The following is a 22014-nucleotide window of genomic DNA, read 5'->3' on the forward strand; positions in this document are numbered from 1 at the left end:
TGGCAATCTGCCTTGTCTGAATTAATTTGGGTAGAAACTCCTTTGTAGGAGATCCAAGACAGGATTAAGGCTCTCAAACTAGCCAATTCCTTTATACCTGATGCTACCATGCACGTTATTAGACTGGGAGTCAAGATATCTGGCCTCCCGGTCTTAGCCCGCAACCGGCTCTAGTAGCCTGATGGTTAGCTTAGCTGTCTAGCAAGCGGAAGGTTTTTAGTTTGAAACCAGCTGCAGCTTCTTGCACTTTGAATGGGTGCTCTCAAGCTGTTTCAAGTTGTTGCGGCTAAAATCTTGCTCAGCTGAGGTTTCCTCTTTTTCCAATCTTTTGACGTTTCCTTACAAGGGTAAGACCTTGTTTGGGCCTGGTCTGGCAGAAATAATTTCTGGCATTACGGGTGTAAAAGGGTCTTTTCTACCACTAGTTAAGAAGTCCAGACCTATAGGATGTCAGAGTATTTTTAGTTCCTTTCCTAACTTCAAAGGAAAGTCTTCTTGATAACCCAATCAGTTTTGAAACAAGGGGAAGCATTAAAGGGAACCTGCAGCTGAGTCTAAATTAGCATAAAGGGTTTGCCCCTAGTCCGGGATCAGATCAAATGGGGGCAGTTTTTTCTCTATTTTATCAGGCATGGACACAAGATGTCCCAGTTCCTTGGACTGTGGACATAATATCTCAGGGTTACTAAATTGTATTCTAAATTTTCCCTCCCAGGGGCAGATTCCACCTCTCTAATTTATCTGTTGTCCAGTGTGTTAGTTCCAGTTCCAGTAAGGGAACAGGGCCTAGGGTTCTATTCCCATTCTAGACCTTAAGTGTCTCAACAAGTTGCTCAGCGTACCATCCTTCAAAAGAAAATTATTCGTTCCATTCTTCTTTTGGTCCGAGATAGTCAGTTCATGATGACCATAGACCTAAAGGATACGTATCCTAATGTTCCCATTCACAGGGATCATTTTCAGTTCCTGAGATTTGCTTTTATAGACAAACACTTTCAGTTGGTGGAGGCTCTCTTGACAGTGATTCTGGAAAGAGTTCCCTTTTCCAGCTACAAGGGTAGTTTTTTTTAGGGACCATATTAGATTCCCTATCTATGAAAATTTTCTAACAGAGGTCAGAAAATTCATATTCTTTCCTCATGTCTCTCTCTGCCATCTACTGTTCGACCATCAGTGGCTCAAGATATGAAGATAATTGGTCTGATGGTCGCTTCCATGGACATCATTGCCTTTGCTTGATTCCATTTAAAATCTCTGCAGTTATGCATGCTCAGACAATGGAATGGAGTCCATTTGGATCTGTCGCAGAGGATAGATCTAGGCAGTCGACAAGAGATTCTCTCCTGTGGTGGCCTTCTCAGGAGCATCTGTCTCAGGGAATATGCTTCCGGAGATTTTTTCTGGGTGATTGTGACCACGAACACCAGCCTACTGGTACTCGTTTAGGGTGCAGGGACTATGGACTCTGGAGGAATCTGCTCTCTCCATAAACATATTGGAGTTAAGAGCAAATTTCAATTCTCTGATGGCTTGGCCTTTGTTGTCCTTAGCCTAGTTTATCAAGTTACAGTCTGACTACTTTACCTCAGTGGCTTACCTCAACCACCAGAGAGAAACTCAGAGTTCTTTAGCCATGAAGGAGGTGGTTCGGATTATTTTGTGGGGGGAAGCTCACAACTCTTATCTATCTGCCATCCACATTCCAGAAGCAAATTTCCTGAGCAGACAGACATTTCTTCCCGGAGAGTGGGTTCTCCATCCGGAGGAGTTCACCAGGTTAACCCTCAAATGGGGGATGCCGGAGTTTGATCTGATGGTGTCTCGGCAGAATGCCAAGATTACTAGGTATGGTTCAAGGTCAAGAGATCCGCAGGCTGCTCTGATAGATGCTCTGGTGGTTCCTTGGGTTTTCAGTCTAGCATACCTGTTTCCTCTGTTTGCTCTCCTTTCACGAATCATTTCTCGTATTAAATAGAAGAGAGAATTGGTAATTCTAATAGCTCCTGCATGACCCAGGATCTGGTAAGCAGACCTAGTGAAGATGTCATCTCTTCCACCTTGGAGGTTGTCTCTGAGAAAGGACCTTCTATTTCAGGGTCCATTCCTTCATCCAAATCATTTCTCTGAAGCTGACCGCTTGGAGATTGAACACTTAGTTCTGGCTTTTCTGAGTCGGTCATTGAGACCATGATCCAGACTTGCAAGTCTGTTACTAGGATAATTTACCATAGGGTATGGCGTAAGTACCTTTATTGGTGTGAATCCAAACGCTACTCTTGGAGTAGGGTCAGGATTCCTAGGATTGTGTCTTTTCTCCAGGAAGGTCTGGAGATAGGATTGTCAGTCAGTTCTCTGAAGGGTCAGATTTCTGCATTATATTTTTTGTTACACAAGTGTCTGGCGGTTGTGCCAGACGTTTAATCTTTTTGTCAGGCCCTGGTCAGAATCAGGCCTGTGTTTAAATCTGTTGCTTCTCCGTGGAGCCTTAACCTTGTTCTTTACGTTTTGCAGCAGGCTTCGCTTGAGGCATTGCATTCCATAGACATTATGTTGTTATCATGGAAGGTTTTGTTTCTTATTGCTATCTCTTCTGCTCGGAGAGTCTCAGAACTCTCGGCTTTGAAGTGTGTTTTTACTTACCTTATTGTTCATGCTGATAGGGTGGTTCTTTGTTCTAAGTTGGGTTTTCTTCTTAAAGTGTTTTCGGATAGAAATATTAATCAGGAGATTGTTGTTCCTTCTCTATGTCCTAATCTTTTTTAGATGTTGTGCGTGCTCTACATTTCTCCTTCAGGAGACTACTGAACTTTGCAAGTCCTCTGCCCTTTTTGTTTGTTTCTTTGGAAAGCATATAGGTCAGAAGGCTACTGCTACTTCTCTTTCCCTCTGGTTGAGAAGTATAATTTGTTTGGCTTATGAGAGAAATACAGCTCATTCCACGAGGGCTGTCTCATCTTCTTGGGCTTTCAATAATGAAGCTTCTGTGAAACAGCTTTGCAAGGCTGCAACTCTCTGCGTACTTTTACCATATTTTACAAATTTGATGCTTTTGCCTTGGCTGACGTTTCTTTTGGGAGAAGAGTTTTTCAAGTGGTGGTGCCTTCTGTTTAGGTCTGCCTGTCTTGTTCTCCCTCCCTAGTTATCTGTGTCCTCTAGCTTTGGTATTGGTTCGCACTAGTAATTGATGACGTTGTGGACTCTCCAAAATGTATGCTTACCTTATAAATTTCTTTCTTTCTGGATATAGAGAGTCCACAACCCCACCCTTAATTTAAGACAGTTATTTTTTGACTAAACCTCAGGCACCTTTACAACTTTTCTTTTTCCATTTCCCTTGGGTCGAATGACTAGGGATTATGGGTAGGGGAGTGACACTTAACAGCTTTGCTCTTGTGCTTTTTGCCTCCTCCTGCTGGCCAGTAGTGATATTCCCACCAGTAATTGATGACATTGTGGACTCTCCATATACAGAAACAAAGAAATTTATCAGGTAAGCATACATTTTGTTTTCCCTTTAAAGTGTCATAAAACATGTTGAGATCTGTGCATATCCTAAAAAGGGTTTGCATAAAATAATTGTTTAAAAATTGCTGGCAAGTATTTTAAAATAATTTTCAAAAATAAGCAAAATTAATTGCATAGCCATGCTGTCTGGAGTAGTCTGCGCCATCCCCCTTATCAGTGTTTAGATACAGGCATTGTATTTCAAGTTCACAGCTTCTAGGCATGGTCCAGCAGATAAATACTGTACACTTTTGCATTCTACCAAAGCAACAATAGATATAGATACAGCCATCGAAGAAAATGTGTGGGGGAGTTAGAGCTGTACAATTCGGAAACTTAAAGTATAGGGTTAAGGGCGAGGCGCTGCAGTATACATTTGCAGGTAAAGTAATTAAAGTACTTATTATTATATTTTGTCTCTGTCCCAACTTGTTTTATGTCCCTTTAAATAATCTAGTGACGAACTGTATGCATGGAGCTGCCTTTCCAACCATCACTGAAGTTTATGTAATCTAATGTATTACTTAATTGTTTTAAACAAATATTAAGTACATTTTACTGTAGATTATTTGTGTGTCAAAGGCTAATAATTGTTTTGTCTGACATACAGGTGGTTGTGAATGCCCTTCTTGGAGCTATTCCATCTATTATGAATGTGCTACTTGTTTGCCTTATTTTCTGGCTAATTTTCAGTATCATGGGCGTAAACCTACTTGCCGGCAAGTTCTACGAGTGCATCAATTTCACAACGGGAATACGATTTAGTATCTCAGATGTAAAAAATATAACCGATTGTAACGCATTATCAAATGTATCTGCACGATGGAGAAATGTTCCAGTTAATTTTGATAATGTTGCAGCGGGATACCTTGCTTTGCTTCAAGTGGTAAGTAATTTATTACAACTGTAGAAATTTAGTATATTTTATTTCCAATAAATGTGTATTCCTAAAATAAACTTTAAATCCAGCTCTTTAGTGACCTCTAGTGTACAATGTGCATACTAAAGGGTTGTCAACTATTTTTCAGCATGTCCTTCTGTCTCAGGAAATCAAATTTACTAAGAGAGCTTTTCAATTTCTTCAGCTTCACCAGTTTCAGCATTCTGTGTGACAAAAAATAATTAATTTCAGTATAATCCTGTTTTAATAAAAATAAAATTACAGTCCATTATTAATTTATATTCACATTCATTTTAAAGTGACAGTCAACGCAAAGATTTTTATTGTTTAAAAAGATATATAATCCCTTTATTACCCATTCCCAAGATTTGCATAAAAACATGGTTATATTAATATACTTTATAACCTTTAAGCCTCTACATTTCTGCCTGTTTCTAAGTCACTAAAGGCAGCCCCTTTATCACATGATTTGTATTAGCTTTTCACAACAGGGGAGTGCTAGTTCATGTAAACCATATAGATAACAATGAACTCACACCCATGGATTCGAACATTGGTCTCAAAAGGTTTTTGTAACAGGTCGATCTTATATATTTAAATATATACAAGATTTTAACCTTGTTTATTCTGCTGGGAAGATATTTCCATAGAGATAAGTGCCATGGCTAAAAACTTGCATATCATATTTTTAGTGAACTGTTGGGCACATTTAGTTTACAGACTACAGTATTACTGATTAAAGAATGAATGTTGAGACAAAGGGCATTTCAATAGCTGGGGCACATATCATGCAGTGCTCTGTATGATAACAGGCTGTTCTTGAATAGTATGCACCATTTTAATGATAACTAGTCTAGAGAATGTAGTATTGGCGTCATGTGTTTTTTGAATGACCAGTTAGCAGCCTTGATTCTGCATTTTGTAACAAATGAGGGTGTTGGTGGAGCATTTCTGGGAAATCCTAATAAAGTGCACTGCAATGGTTCAGACATTATGTCAACAATAAGGGTGTGAAGATACTCTCTGGAAGCCTGATGCTTCCACCTAGCTATAGCCTTTACATAAAAGAATGAGGCCTGGGTTGTGATTGATGGCTGATGTTTCAGTGAAGGTTCAGTGTCAAACATCATGTCAAGATTTGTTACTTTCTTTCTTATGATGGGAGAATTGCTCAATCTATCCTATTCATTTTCCAGCTTGTATACCTCATAATGAGCATTAACAAAACGCAAGTTAAATCAACAGCACTCCTATTTTTGCTCTGGTTTTACAAGTTAAAAGTAAAATGTTAGTGCAGAGTAGCACACAACATTTTACAAAATCCTATAAGGTGAGTTGGCCTAGCCTCTCCCTTCATAGTTAGATACTATGAAGGGCCCATGCTTACATATATATCCCAATGGGGAGCACTTAGCTCTCTAAGTAAATGGAAAACTATTGAGCAAGCCTCCTTATCCCATCACATACACTTACAAGACCTAATCTGGACTCCTCCACACTGTCGCAGATCAATTGACATAACGAATACAATAATTCAGGAATGCCTCTTGGTGTGGGATAAAATTAGACACCGCACCCACATAGCCCCGCATCCTTTACTGATCACTTCTTTAGCAAGCTTACTTACAGGGCTCCCAGAAACACACAGGCATAAATGGGCCCAGCTAGGTGTCCAAACTGTCTCTTTGGATACCCCCTCCACAAGCTCGCTTTCGTACACTAGAAGAGATAAGGGAAGATGCTATCATTCCACACTATATGAAATTTGAGTTTGCCAGACTAAAAAGTTTCTTGGTTAGCTAGGGATTTAGACCTGGATCATCTCACCCTCTCACTACCTGGGAAACAACTTGGAAACAGAGTAAAAGGCTTTGCAAGCCCCTCTCCACATATTACACCTTAACTAGAGATACAAACTATACAGCCAAATCCCCCACTTTCAATGATGGGAGACTTACTTGAACACCACCATCCCCTCCCAATTATGGCAGCATACCATAACACTCACCAAGAATGCTATTCACTGCATCACCTTGATGGAAACATACCACAAAGTATTAATGCACTGGTATTACATCCCTACGCGACTACCCAAAATTTACAATACGGCTTCTCCCATGTGTTGGCACAACTGTGGACACATCGCTGACACTATACATATTTGGTGGGATTGCCCCAAAATAAGACCATTATGGAACACCTGCTTTCTTACGCTATCCAAAATAGGCATTCCCTTACCTAAAATACCCGCCCTTGCCCTCCTTCACATCGTCACACATACTCTTCCTAAACACCACTCTTATCTTTGCATCTACCTATTTGCTACAGTCAAAAGCAACTATAGCCAAAGCTTGGAAAGACACTTCACCACCTAGTTGGTCCAAGATCCTTAACTACTTTAATGGCATACATCTACACCATGGAAAATAGTATTTTCTACTCACTAAATAAATAAGATCTTTTTGAGCTTGTTTAAGCCGACTGGGGAACAAGATTTAATACGCTGTGGAAACCTAATGTCACAGCCACTGAGTGAACTCATCCTCCTCAACATTCTTAACAACTCCCCAGCGTTTTCTTTTAGTACTTCATTTTCATCAACCCTCCCTATCCCTTACCCTTTCCTCCCCCCCATATACTAGATTTCAGCAATTTGATTGTGTTTACAAATAATACACGAAAGCCTCACCAAGTATTAAATTATTTTTGTTGAATTGTACAATAAGAACCTGCGAGTTCTCAATCTCATCTCGTGTTTAATATATTATCACCTTGATTACAAATTTTGCGTTAAACAGGGTGCAAAAATAATGCCAACAAAATTGCATTATTGCACTTTCCATAGCGCTGCCATTACGAGGTACTGAAAAGCCTCCTTGTGCTGTGCGGTATGGTGCGTTAAGCTCCATAGCGCACAAAAGCCAAGGGCTGAGTTTATGTTCTTGTGCATGCTTTACCCCATAGACATCAATGAGGAGAAAGTGTTAGAAAAAAACCTAACACCTGCAATCGCGGAATGGAGATTTCCGCAATGCAACCTCATTGATGTCTATGGGGAAAAGAAAGTTACGTTTAAACCTAACACAACTCCCTAGTCTAAACACCCCTAATTCGCCACCCCCAACATCGCTGACACTACTAAAAGTTATTAACCCTATTTTGCCGCTCCCCAACATCGCTGACACTAATACAATTTATTTACCCCTAATCCGCTGCCCTCCGACATCGCTGACACCTAAATAAATTGATTAACCCCTAATCCGCCGCCCCGACATTGCAGACACCTAAATAAAGTTATTAACCCTAATCCACAGCTCCACGACATTGTAACTACTAAACTAAAACTATTAACCCCTAAACCGCCGCTCCCCACATCGCAAAACACTAAATTAAACTATTAACTCCTAAACCTAACACCCCCCTAACTTTAAATTAAAATTAAAATATCACTATCTTTAAATAAATAAAACTTACCTGTGAAATAAAAAAACTAAGTTTAAAGGGACATTATACACTCATGTTTTCTTTGCATAAATGTTTTGTAGATGATCTATTTATATAGTCCATGAAAAAAATGTTTAGTTTTGCTTATTTTTAAATAACATTGCTCTGATTTTCAGACTCCTAACCAAGCCCCAAAGTTTTATGTGAATACCATCAGCTACCTTCTCCAGCTTGCTCCTGTTTGTGTAAAGGGTCTTTTCATATGCAAAAGAAGGGGGAGGGGGGGAAAGTGTCTTATTTCCCACTTGCAGTGGGCTTTCCAGCTACCTTTTCAACAAAGCTAAACTGAGAGCTTCTAAGTAAGTTTTTAAACAGTTGTATACTGGATTTTTATATTGGTATCTGTGCATCTTATTCTTTATAGTAGTGTCTATTACATGCAGTTGTATAAAAATGAGTGTATACTGTCCCGTTAAAATATAAATTAACCTAACATAACTATTCTAATAAATAAAAAAATATATCAATCAATCAAAAATCCTAAATTACAAATTAAAAAAATACCTAACACTATGAAAAAATTGAAAACCTAAATTACAAATTAAAAGAATTTTTTTTATCTTTTTACGAAAAAGATAACAAAAAATAATAAACACTAAAATATGAAAAAAATAAAAAACTCTAAGATTACAAAAAATAATAAACGATATTATCAAAATTAAAAACAATTACACCTAATCTAATATCCCTATAAAAATAAAAAAGCACCCCCAAAATAAAAACACCCCATAATCTTCAATAAACTACCAATAGCCCTTAAAGGGGCCTTTTGCAGGACATTGCCCTAAGTTAAAGATCTCTTTTACCTAGAAAAAAAATAAAAAATAGAAAAAAAATAAAAGTCCCCCAAACAGTAAAACCCCCCACCCAACCAACCCCCAAAATAAAAAACCTAAGTCTAAAAAATCCTAAAAAAGGGCATTCAGCTCTTATACACTGCCCAAAAAACCCTAATCTAAAAAAAAAAAAAACACCCCAAAAAAAAAAAAAAAAAACCCTATCACTAACCCCATAAAATCCACTCACGGTTCCTGAAGTCCGGACATCCATCTTCATCCAGGCGGCGAGAAGTTTTCATGCAGGTGGCGACACCTACATTCATTTGGGGACATCTTCTGGCAGTACGTCGCGGAGCTATCCTGGATGTCGAAGACATCCTGCGCCGAGCAACCTCTTCATACAGTCAATGTCGTACACTAAAGTGGAATGTAAGGCAGCTGTTTAAAAATGGCATACCTTGCATTCCTATTGGCTAACTTGATTCTTTAAATTCAAATAAGCCAATAGGATTTCAGTAGCTCTCATCCTATTGGCTGTTTTGAAAAGCCAGTAGGATTTCAGAAGCTCTAATCCTATTGGCTGATTTGAATTTGAAGAATCAAATCAGCCAATAGGAATGCAAGGTACGCCATTTTGAAATGGCTACCTTGCATTCAACTTCAGTGTATGGCAGTGACCGTATTAAGAGGACGTTCCTCGCAGGATGTCTTCGCCGTCCAGGATAGCTCCGTTTCGTGCCACCGGGATGAAGATAGAAGACGTCCCCGAGATGGATGAAGGTGTCGCCGCCTGGATGAAGACTTCTCCAGACTTCAGGAACCGTGAGTAGATTTTATGGGGTTAGTGTTAGTTTTTTTTTTAATTTTTTGGGGTGGCTTTTTTTTTAGATTAGGGTTTTTTGGGCAGTGTAAAAGAGATCAATACCCTTTTAGGGGCAGTACAAAAGAGCAATGCCCATACAAATGCCCCTTTAGCAATGGGTAGTATAGTCTTTCTTTAGACTTAGGTTTTTTATTTTGGGGGTTGGTTGGGTGGTGCGTTTTACTGTTGGGGGGACTTTGTATTTTTTTTCTAGGTAAAAGAGTTGTTTAACTTAGGGCAATGCCCTACAAAAGGCCCTTTTAAGGGCTATTGGAAGTTTATTGTAAGTTAGGGGGTGTTTTTTCATTGGGGGGAACTTTTTTTATTTTTATAGGGCTATTAGATTAGGTGTAATTGTTTTTATTTTTGACAATTTTGTTTATTATTTTTTGTAATCTTAGAGTTTTTTATTTTTCATAATTTGGTGTTTATTATTTTTTGTAATTTTAGATTTTTTTTAATTTTTTCGTAGTGTTAGTTTTTTTTAAATTTGTCATTTTGAATTTTTAATAAGTATTTTTTATTTTAATAGAATAGTTATCTTAAGTTAATTTATAGTTTAAACTTACTTTTTTTTAATTTCACAGGTAATTTTTTATTTATTTTAAGATGGTTATATTGTAATTTTAATTTAAAGTTAGGGGGGTGTTAGGTTTAGAGGTTAATAAATTAATATAGTGTTTTGAGATGTGGGGGCCCAGCGTTTTAGGGGTTAATAGGTTTAGTTTAGTAGCTACAATGTGGGGGGCTGGAGGTTAAGGTGTTAATAGGTTTAGTTTAGTAGTTACAATGTGGGGGGCTGGATGTTTAGGGGTGTTGGTGATGTGGGGGGGCGGTGATTTAGGGGTAAATAGGTTTATTTAGTGTCAGCGATGTCGGGGGCAGCGGATTAGGGGTTAATAGGTTTATTTAATAGTCGTTATGTGGGTGGGCGGCAGATTAGGGGTTAATAAATTTAATATAGTATTTGCGATGCGGGAGGGTGGCGGTTTAGGGGTTAATAGGTAGTTTATTGGTGTTGGTGTACTTTGTAACAGTTTAGTTGTGAGTTTTGTGATACATTTTTGTTACACAAAACCCATAACTACTGCTCTCAGATGGCGGTATGGATCGTGTCAGTATAGGCTGTAATGCAAGCATTTTAGCCGAACCACACAACCGTAATACAGTGCTATGGAAAATCCCGCACTCAAACGTCATTTTTTTTAGTGCGGAATGGATGTTGCGTTACAGGCATTTATAGCCATACCACAAAACTCGCAATTTAGCCGTTTGTTTGTTATGAAACGATACTATTTACATAAACGTTATTTAAAAAAAATAAAAAAATGTTAGCGCATGAGCCGTGCTAACTCCCTTTCACCATAGACTTCTATGGGACTTGCTTTCAAAGCCTCCTCAACCTAAAGCCAAAGGCGCATTAAGGGGCATTAAACACTAAGGGCTAGATTACAAGTGGAGCACTAATTTAACGGTCAGACCTTTGGTTAATTTAAGTAAATGTTCCCAGTTTCCCCCGCAAAATAAAGAGTATTGTTTTTTTTAGTTATAAAATATATGTAGCATTTCTAACTTTTTGAAAGCAGTTATCAGGGGTTAAAGTAAGTGGGTATGAATTGTTAGAAAAAAACGTCCAGGAAAAGTGCCTGTACATTGCAGTCTATGGGGACTATGTTATCATTTGAAATATATATTTATATGCTTATATACATTACATATATAACATGTGGAGATAGGTGCACTCCCACTAACAAGCTTTATATGCCAGGGTGCTAAGAGTAGTAGATAGAGCTGAATGACGAAGCACTCTCTGGTCTTATCAAGTGTACAACACAATTTTATCAATTTTAACACCTAGATTACGAGTTTTGGGTTAGTGGCTATGCGGTGCTAACGAGCAGTTTATGCTCACCGCTCACTTACAGACAACGCTGTTATTACGGGTTTTTACAAACCCAGCGTTAACCGCAAAAAAAGTGATCGTAGAGCAAAATTTTGCTCCACATCTCACTTCAATACCAGCGCTGCTTACGGTAGCGGTGAGCTGGCTGAACGTGCTCATGCACGATTTCCCCATAGGAATCAATGGGGGAGAGCTGGCTGAAAAAAAATCGAACACCTGCAAAAAAGCAGCGTAAAGCTCCTAACGCAGCCCCATTGATTCCTATGGGGAAAATACATTTATGTCTACACCTAACACCCTAGCATGAACCCCGAGTCTAAACACCCCTAATCTTACACTTATTAACCCCTAATCTGCCGCCAACACCTACATTATATTATTAACCCCTAATCTGCCGCTCCGGACACCTTCGCCACCTACATTATACTTAAGAACCCCTAATCTGCTGCCCCCAACATCGCCGACACCTACATTATATTTATTAACCCCTAATCTGCCGCCCCCAATGTCGCCGCAACCTACCTACACTTATTAACCCCTAATCTGCCGCCCCTAACGTCGCCGCCACTATATTAAAGTTATTAACCCCTAAACCTAAGTCTAACCCTAACACCCCCTAAGTTAAATATTATTTAAATAAATCTAAATAAAATTACTATCATTAACTAAATTATTCCTATTTAAAACTAAATATTTTCCTGTAAAATAAACCCTAGGCTAGCTACAATATAACTAATAGTTACATTGTATCTAGCTTAGGGTTTATTTTTATTTTACAGGCAAGTTTGTATTTATTTTAACTAGGTACAATAGTTATTAAATAGTTATTAACTATTTAATAACTACCTAGCTAAAATAAATACAAAAGTACCTGTAAAATAAAACCTAACCTAAGTTACAATTACACCTAACACTACCACTATAATTAAATTAATTCCCTAAATTAAATAAAATTATCTAAAGTACAAAAACCCCCCACTAAATTACAGAAAGTACTAAACAAATTACAAGATTTTTAAACTAATTACACCTGATCTAATCCTGCTAACAAAATAAAAAATCCCCCCCCCCAAAATAAAAAGCCCTACCCTACACTAAATTACAAATAGCCCTTAAAAGGGCCTTTTGCGGGGCATTGCCCCAAAGTAATCAGCTCTTTTACCTGTAAAAAAAACTACAGATCCCCCCCAACATTAAAACCCACCACCCACACAACCAACACTACTCTAAAACCCACCCAATACCCCTTTAAAAAAACTAACACTAACCCCCTGAAGATCACCCTACCGGGAGACGTCTTCATCCGACCAGGCAGAAGTGGTCCTCCAGACAGGCAGAAGTCTTCATCCAGACGTCATCTTCTATCTTCATCCGGCATGGAGCGGGTCCATCTTCAAGACCCCCGACATAGAGCATCCTCTTCTTTCCACGGCTATGAAGGTTCCTTTAAATTACGTCATCCAAGATGGTGTCCCTTCAATTCCAATTGGCTGATAGAATTCTATCAGCCAATTGGAATTAAGGTAGAAAAAATCCTATTGGCTGATGCAATCAGCCGATAGGATTGAAGTTCAATCCTATTGGCGGATGCAATCAGCCAATAGGATTGAGCTGGCATTCTATTGGCTGTTCCAATCAGCCAATAGAATGCAGGCTCAATCCTATTGGCTGATTGCATCAGCCAATAGTATTTTTTCTACCTTAATTCCTATTGGCTGATAGAATTCTATCAGCCAATCGGAATTGAGGGGATGCCATCTTGGATGACGTCATTTAAAGGAACCTTCATTCAGTCATAGCCATGGAAAGAAGAGGATGCTCCGCTTCGGATGTCTTGAAGATGGACCCGCTCCGCGCCGGATGGATGAAGATAGAAGATGCCATCTAGATGAAGACTTTTGCCCGTCTGGAGGACCACTTCTGCTCAATTGGATGAAGACGTCTCCCGGTAGGATGATCTTCAGGGGGTTAGTGTTAGGTTTTTTAAGGGGGGATTGGGTGGGTTTTAGAGTAGGGTTGGTTGTGTGGGTGGTGGCTTTTAATGTTGGGGGGGATTGGTATTTTATTTTACAGGTAAAAGAGCTGATTACTTTGGGGCAATGCCCAGCAAAAGACCCTTTTAAAGGCTATTTGTAATTTAGTGTAGGGTAGGGCTTTTTTTTATTTTGGGGGGCTTTTTTATTTTGTTAGTTTAATAATCTTGTAATTTGTTTATTATTTTCTGTAATTAATTGTTGTTTTTTTTGTACCTTAGATAATTTTATTTAATTTAGGGAAATAATTTAATTATAGTGGTAGTGTTAGGTGTAATTGTAACTTAGGTTAGGTTTTATTTTGTTAGTTTAATAATCTTGTAATTTGTTTATTATTTTTTGTACCTTAGATAATTTTATTTAATTTAGGGAAATAATTTAATTATAGTGGTAGTGTTAGGTGTAATTGTAACTTAGGTTAGGTTTTATTTTACAGGTACTTTTGTATTTATTTTAACTATGAAGTTATTAAATAGTTACTATTCTACCTAGTTAAAATAAATACAAACTTGCCTGTAAAATAAAAATAAACCCTAAGCTAGATACAATGTAACTATTAGTTATATTGTAGCTATCTTAGGGTTTAATACAGTGGTGGCAACGTTGGGGGCGGCAGATTAGGGGTTAATAAATGTAGGTAGGTGTCGGCGATGTTATGGACAGCAGATTAGAGGTTAATAAAATTTAACTAGTGTTTGCGAGGCGGGAGTGCGGCGGTTTAGGGGTTAATATATTTATTATAGTGGTGGCGATGTCCGGTTCGGCAGATTATGGGTTAATTTTTTTTAAAGTGTTTGCGATGTAGGGTTGGTCTCGGTTTAGGGGTTAATAGTTAGTTTATGGGTGTTAGTGTACTTTTTAGCACTTTAGTTAAGAGTTTTATGCTACGGCGTTGTAGTGTAAAACTCTTAACTACTGACTTTTAAATGCGGTACCAATCTTGACAGGCTTGTCTAGCGCTCACTTTTTGGCAGACTCATAATACCGGCGCTATGCAAGTCCCATTGAAAGTCTGGCCAAAAAAGTGAGCGGTACACCTGTACCTTCAAGACTTGTAATACCAGCGGGCGTTAAAAAGCAGCGTTGGGACTGGCCAACGCTGCTTTTTAAGCCTAACGCAAGATTCGTAATCTAGCCGATAGTATCCACATTGATAACATGAAACATTGCAATACCGATTGTTTCTTAAGTGAGCGTAGCTAAAGTGATAATGCTAATAATATCCTGAATCTGAAACATGTGCGTGTGTCTAAGAAAATTGCACCCAGTAAAAATCACTAAAATCAGACATATTGCATGCGAGATATAAGATATGTTTTTGCACTGTCTGATACATGGAAGACAGCAGCCATAGTATATAGATTATCAGATTGTGCTGTTGATGCTTACCGTTATTGTTTCAAAGGCTGATCATGTTTTAATTGGCATCTGTAACATACGGCATGTATTACAATCATGCCATGACAGTGTAAGAATCGGGTCAGCTTGGCCCCACCCATATGGGGCGTGTATTAATGTGTCATAGACATTACGGTGTTTAACTTGCATATCATACGACTAATTGAGTCATTGTCCTAGCAATAGTATGACCCTATGGCATAAAGAGTGGATTACTAAGAAATGAGAACTATGGGACAATACAGAGGCACGCTAGATATTTGGCACATCGATGATAGAGCCACAAGATAACGACTGGCTCAATTAGGCTCAAAGATCAAAAAACAGAAATAAAACCAAAGTTAGATCATCCTATAAAATTTTAACAGATAGAAGTGTTGGCATAGCATATGATATATACATAGTACATTTGCTATGTAAAAGTTGAGAAAATGAAAACAAATTGTATGTTGCTATTTCAACACCAAAAATAAATGTTATGTTGCTATTTCAACAAAAATAAATGGCAACAAAAAATGATCAAAAGTTAACAACTCGGAATTACTAAAATTAGTCAAAGACAAAATGAGTCAGGCTGATTACTTAAATTCAGACATATCAGATGTCAGGTGCCTACAGCCCTATGGCATAGTTAGCAAGAAATTAAGCTAAAAATATCCTGTTGTATGGGCCAAAAGATAGGATCTCACAGGTATAGATCCTATGTATATCTATGAATCAAATGTGAAAGTTGAAAAATGAGAACAAATTTGATGTTGCTATTTCAACACCAAAAATACATGTTCAATTATTAAATTTTCTGTTGCTATTTCAACACCAAAAATAAATGCCATCAAACAATGATCAAAAGTTAGCAACTAAGACCTAACAAAAATTAGCCACAAACAAAATTAGTCAGGCTAATTATTCAAACATAACAGATGTCAGGTGCCTACAGCCCTAAGACACTTGTTTCTATGGAAATTAAACTTGAAGTATCCTGTTGTACGCACCAAAAGACAGGATCTCACAGGTATAGATCCTATGTATATCTATGGATCAATTGATGGTCCATTGTATCCAAGACAATGTTAAGGACTCAAGTAGCTATACATTACGCTAGTACAGTACAACAACATATGGCAGTGGGTTGAACATATTGTGATAATGTTCCGACCTAATAATTTAAGGCCTAGACAAATAGTTTACAAAAAGCATTGCCAATCGATACTTGCGTTTAGTCCCCTAGGCTGTACAGTGTCTAACTTATGTATCCAGCAAGCCTCAACTTGCAATAAACGTTTATTTCTATCACTACCACAAATCAGTGGCGGAACGTGATCAATCAGCTAAAATCTTAAGTCTTTTACTGTATGTTCTTTATGTGCAAAATGTCTCGCTACAAGTTGGTCGCTGTCTCCTTTTTCCATGGCCGTATGGATGGCACTCCGATGGTTCGCCATCCTCTTCTTTTTTTTTTTTTTTTTAACAATGCTTTTGTTGAGGTCAAAAGTGATTACATGACAGACATAGGTACAGTGACATCTGCTGGATTTATACAGCGCTTATACAGCGCATAGAAACAGGTCACACAAGATAAAGATGTACAAAGTGATAAACAAATACATACAGGATTGCATACACATAAAGTATTGTCTGAGATATTAAAATTCACCTTAGGCGGAACTCTATGTGTTTTTTATTTAATTGTAGTTAGAGTTTTAAATTCCCTCAGAAAACATAATTGGCCACTTTTGGGCCTCATCTTGCATAGTGGAACTCTATAGGGATATGTGTAATAAAGTAATATTATAGGAAGACTGTTGTGAGTAAACTGAACAGGTTATTGATTAGTATAGCTCTGACAAAGGAAGGTTGCTATCCTCAACATCATGGATTAGGAGTACATAACTAGTGCAAACTGTACAGTATAAGTAAAATTGAACCAACAAACAGAAAATAAACAGAGCCTCTGCCAAATAAAATTGGATGACTAACTATGGAGAGTAAACTGCCATACACTAGGGACCAGTATTATCAAACTATGAATTAAAGGGCCACCCCCGTCAGCCAGATCTTTAGTACAAGTGCTGTCCCCTGTAGGAGGTAAATATCCATAGATAGTTATGAGCAAGCATCTGTAAGAATACTTTGGGATCAGCACATATCTTTTCTACACAATTTTCGACTTGCTATTTATTGGCCCCCTAACTAAATTGGTAGAACTCTCAGGGATCAATGAAATACACTCAAGCACGTGATGCTCACGTCTATGAAACATGCTTAAGGAAAAACATAAAGACATCCGAGAAAACAAGTAGACCTTTAAAGTTAATATCTACCGTGATATTGTATATAGTGGGTAGAAACAATTATATACATTTCTGCTGACAGACCTAAGCTGCATTGGGTTTTGCATAATAAAATTACATTATTTCAGGCACCATAGCTATTATAGAGTCAACTATCCCGTTAAAACTATCTTACTCAGCACACATCAGCAGTAAGCCCAGAGTATACCGTTCACTACAAGCCCGTAGGCATGAATCGGCAGAACAATACATCACCCCACACCATTCCGAAGGAGTTTAATATCCACTGCATAGGTTATGTAGAAGAGCCTATCGTTAGACTATCTGAGACCAATCCAGCTTTCCTGTGGCTCAGGAAACCACAGGACTTGAGCATAATATCCCCAGTCCGTGCGGTAACAAAACAAGGAGTAATCTAGGGAAAGCTTGATGTTAGGGTACCTCGATAGTTCTATGGGAATAACAGATGAGACCCCTGCCGCTCGCTCCTTGCAATTGATCAGTACCTGTCCAAGGAGCCCGGCTGCTCCCCCCATGGGCAATAGTAGGAAAAGCACACATTGCATCTCCTTTCCCTGCGGTCCACTGTGACTGGAAGGTCGAGTTCTGCTCCTTGGTAGTTGTCCCCTGTAGCTCCAGTTCACTGTATTTGTCCCAAACGGAAGGATCATCGCAAATGGCTACCAGTTGTTGGCTAGGCGTGATCTCATTATCCTCGCCTGAGAGCATTGCAATGCGGTCCCATCTGTATTCACTCGAGTAACTTGTCTGGGGACTTGATTCTTGGTGGGTGGTGAGCCTATCGTTCCGTTCACGGAGTTGTGCTTCAAAGTCCTCTAGCATTGTCTCCAGTGCTACGTAAATCCCCTCCATGGTACTATTTAGAAGAGATAAGGTAGGGTTAATGCTGGTATCTCCGTCTGAACTTTTAGTGTATATTGTGAAGCTTACAATTGAGCAGGTAGTGCAACGCACTCTTGGTGTTGTGATACAGCAGAGGCCCATAGGCAATCTGCTGGGGGGTTGGTACGAAAAGCTCCAGTGCTCTGTTGCAGGCAGCTAGTGAAGTGAATTTAATATCAGCAGATAGAGGATGATTAACTTGTTTAATTTATTTAGAATTCCAAACCAGGCGGCATCTTGAAAAGTGATTATATTAAGCTAACTCATCAGAGCTGTAGCAGAACTCAAAGCTGCGACCAGTCATGGCCGCTGCACGGAAGTTCTCCCCATCCTCTTCTTTATGTTGTCCGAGGTCTTGCCCACATAGAACAGTCCACAAATACAGCTCAACATATAAACCACATACAGAGTTGTGCATGTTAAGTAGTGTTGTATAGGATACCTTTTATTGGTATGTGGCTGTCTGAAACTGGTCCCTTAAGTCATGGAGTGACAGGTGGCACAGCTGGGGCATCTGTATGACCCTTTCTTGATGGATTTGAGCCAAGTCTGTTTTGTATAGCAGTGTTGTGGGTCTGTTAGTGCTAGTAGATCACGTAAGCTCTTCCCACGTTTAAAACCTACCCTTGGTGGTCTGTGTTCCTGGTATGGCAGTGATGGATCACTCTGTATAATGTGCCATTCTTGGGCCAATATCTTAGCCATATTCCTTAGCTGCTGTGTATAGGTGGTAATAAAGTTAATCCTCTGTGTCATCCTGCACTTTAATTGTTGTCATGAGGTCCTTTTGTGTCACCTGTGTGGCCTCCATTTTAGCTGTTAGGATGTCTTCATTCCTATATCCTCATGCGGCAATTTTTTCTTCCATTCTCTGTATCTGTACCATTTTGTGTTGGTCAGAGGAATTGTTTCTCACCACCCTTAGCATCTGTGATCTCAGTATTATTTTTACCAGTGATCTTGGGTGTCTGCTATTAGCATGTAGTATTGAGTTCCTGTTGGTCTCCTTATGATCCATCACTGCCATACCAGGAACACAGACCACCAAGGGTAGGTTTTAAACGTGGGAAGAGCTTACGTGACCTACTAGTGCTAACAGACCCACAACACTGCTATACAAAACAGATTTGGCTCGAATCCACCAAGAAAGGGTCGTACAGATGCCCCAGCTGTGTCACCTGTCACTCCATGGTTCAAGGGACCAGTTTCAGGCACTCACATACCAATAAAAGGTTTCTTATACAACACTACTTAACATGCACAACTCCCTATGTGGTTTATATGTTGAGCTGTATTTGTGGACTGTTCTATGTGGGCAAGACCTCGGACGACATAAAGAAGAGGATGGTGAACCATCAGAGTGCTATCCGTATGGCCATAGAAAAATAAGACAGTGACCAACCTGTAGCGAGACATTTTGCACATAAAGAACATACGGTAAAAGACTTAAGATTTCAGCTGATTGATCACGTTCCGTCACTGATTCGTGGTGGTGATAGAAATAAACATTTATTGCAAGTTGAGGCTCGCTGAATACATAAGTTGGACACTGTATAGCCTAGGGGACTAAAAGCAAGTATCGATTGGCATTGCTTTATATAAACTAGTGGTCTAGGCCTTATATTAGGTTGGAACATTATCACAATATGTTCAACCCACTGCCATATGTTGTTGTACTTTACTAGCGTAATGTATAGATACTTGAGTCCTTAACATTGCCTTGGATACAATGGACCATCAGTTGTTCCATAGATATACATAGGATCTATTAAAAGTAGAAAAGAGGGCGCCACCTAGCGTGATACTGTTGACTCAAAGCAGTATAGATGACTAATATTGTAGGCTTACCGAAGATGTATGCACCGTATTGTAACCGGTGCTGACAGGCAGACTAACACTCTCAGTGGTTAGCACACTGGGTGGCCTCAGGTTAGCTGTACACAGGTGGTACTCTGCGTTGCTTGATTGGAAATGGATGAGCGTCTGTGCGGTTAGTGTGTCAAAGACTGTGGTAGGTAAGAAGATTGAACACCTTTGCAGGAAGGATCGAATAAGAGTCATCTATACTGCTTTAAGTCAACAGTATCACGCTATGTGGCGCCCTCTTTTCTACTTTTAATTTACAGATATCTTCACTCTGAGGACCAGAGGAGCTTTGCCGCCAGCACATCTGATCGCACTTTAAGATCCAGCTCCATCCGTTTACACTAAGTTTCATGGTTGGTGCATAGTCACGATTTACTTAATTTTATTTTTAGCGCACCCCGCTCACGGTTCCCCTCGGGGTTCCCATTTTGACCCATACATAGGATCTATACCTGTGAGATCCTGTCTTTTGGCTCGTACAACAGGATACTTCAAGTTTAATTTCTTGCTAACTATGCCATAGATACAAGTGTCTTAGGGCTGTAGGCAATAATTAGCCTGACTCATTTTGTGTGTGGCTAATTTTTGTTAGGTCTTAGTTGCTAACTTTTGATTATTGTTTGCCGACATTTCTTTTTGGTGTTGAAATAGCAACATCACATTTAAAAATGTAAAATGCATTTTTAGTGTTGAAATAGCAACATAAAATTTGTTCAACTTTCACATTTGATTCATAGATATACATAGGATCTATACCTGTGAGATCCTATCTTTTTGCCCGTACAACAGAATATTTTTAGCTTAATTTCTTGCTAACTATGCCATAGGTACATTTGTCTGTAGGCACCTGACATCTGATATGTCTGAATTTAAATAATCAGCCTGACTCATTTTGTCTTTGACTAATTTTGGTAGTTCCTAGTTGTTAACTTTTGATCATTTTTTGTCGTCATTTATTTTTGTTAAAATAGCAACATAAAATTTGTTTTAATTTTCTCAACTGTTACATAGCAAATGTACTATGTATATATCATATGCTATACCAACACTTTTATCTGTTAGAATTGTCCCGCTAGATTATTATTTCTTAGTATTCCACCCTTTATGCCATAGGGACATACTATTGCTAGGACCATGACACAATTAGTTGTATAATATGCAAGTTAAACACTGTAATGTCTATGACACATTAATACACTCCCCATATGGGTGGGGCCAAGCTGAGCCAATTTTTACACTGTCATGGCTTGATTGTAATACATGCCATATGTGACAGATTCCACTAAAAACATGATCAGCCTTTGAAACAGTAACGGTAAGCATCAACAGCACAATCTGATAACTTATATACTATGGCTGCTGTCTTCCATGTATCAGACAATGCAAAAACATATCTTATATCTTGTATACAATATGTCCCATTGTAGTGATTTTTACTGGGTGCAATTTTCTTAGACACACGCACATGTTTCAGGTTAGGGATATTATTAGGATTACCACTTTAGCTACGCTCACTTAAGAAACAATTGGTATTGCAATGTTTCATGTTATCAATGTGGATACTATGTTTTTTTATATTGTTTGATCTTGCATAGTTTGTATCACCATGGCAACCGTTTTGGCGGATTTTTTGTGTTGGGGGAGGGATCAGATTTGGTTTAAATGGTCTGATGAAGGGGTGAACACCCCGAAACGTCACTGTAAATAAAATTGTGTTGTACACTTGATAAGACCAGAGAGTGCTTCGTCCTTCAGCTCTATCTACTACTCTTAGCACCCTGGCATATGAAGCTTGTTAGTGGGAGTGCACCTATCTCCACATGTTATATATGTACTGTATATAAGCATATACATATATATTTCAAATGATAACATATTCCCCATAGACTGCAATGTACAGGCACTTTACCTGGCCGTTTTTTTTTTTTTGTTTGTTTAAATGATTGTTTGTTCTTTTCACTCTTGTTGTTCTGATGATGGGGTGAACCACAAAAAGACTATTTGCAACCTAGCACACACATTGTGGAAGTGCTACCAAGGTGACCAGCAATGATTAATTGAAAAAAAAAA

At 38.7% G+C, this 22014-nt stretch overlaps 1 protein-coding gene across 1 annotated transcript in view; it reads left to right on the plus strand.

Moving 5' to 3' along the window:
• Window positions 1-22014, plus strand: part of LOC128658283 (sodium channel protein type 2 subunit alpha-like) — a 380151-nt gene that overhangs the window by 238098 nt on the left and 120039 nt on the right. The window contains exon 23 of the mRNA XM_053712819.1: window positions 4115-4390. Coding sequence (XP_053568794.1) covers window positions 4115-4390 — 276 coding nt within the window. The remainder of the gene's footprint in view (window positions 1-4114; window positions 4391-22014) is intronic.

This window comes from Bombina bombina, chromosome 1 (genome assembly GCF_027579735.1).
Source record: "Bombina bombina isolate aBomBom1 chromosome 1, aBomBom1.pri, whole genome shotgun sequence".
Lineage (NCBI taxonomy): Eukaryota > Metazoa > Chordata > Amphibia > Anura > Bombinatoridae > Bombina > Bombina bombina.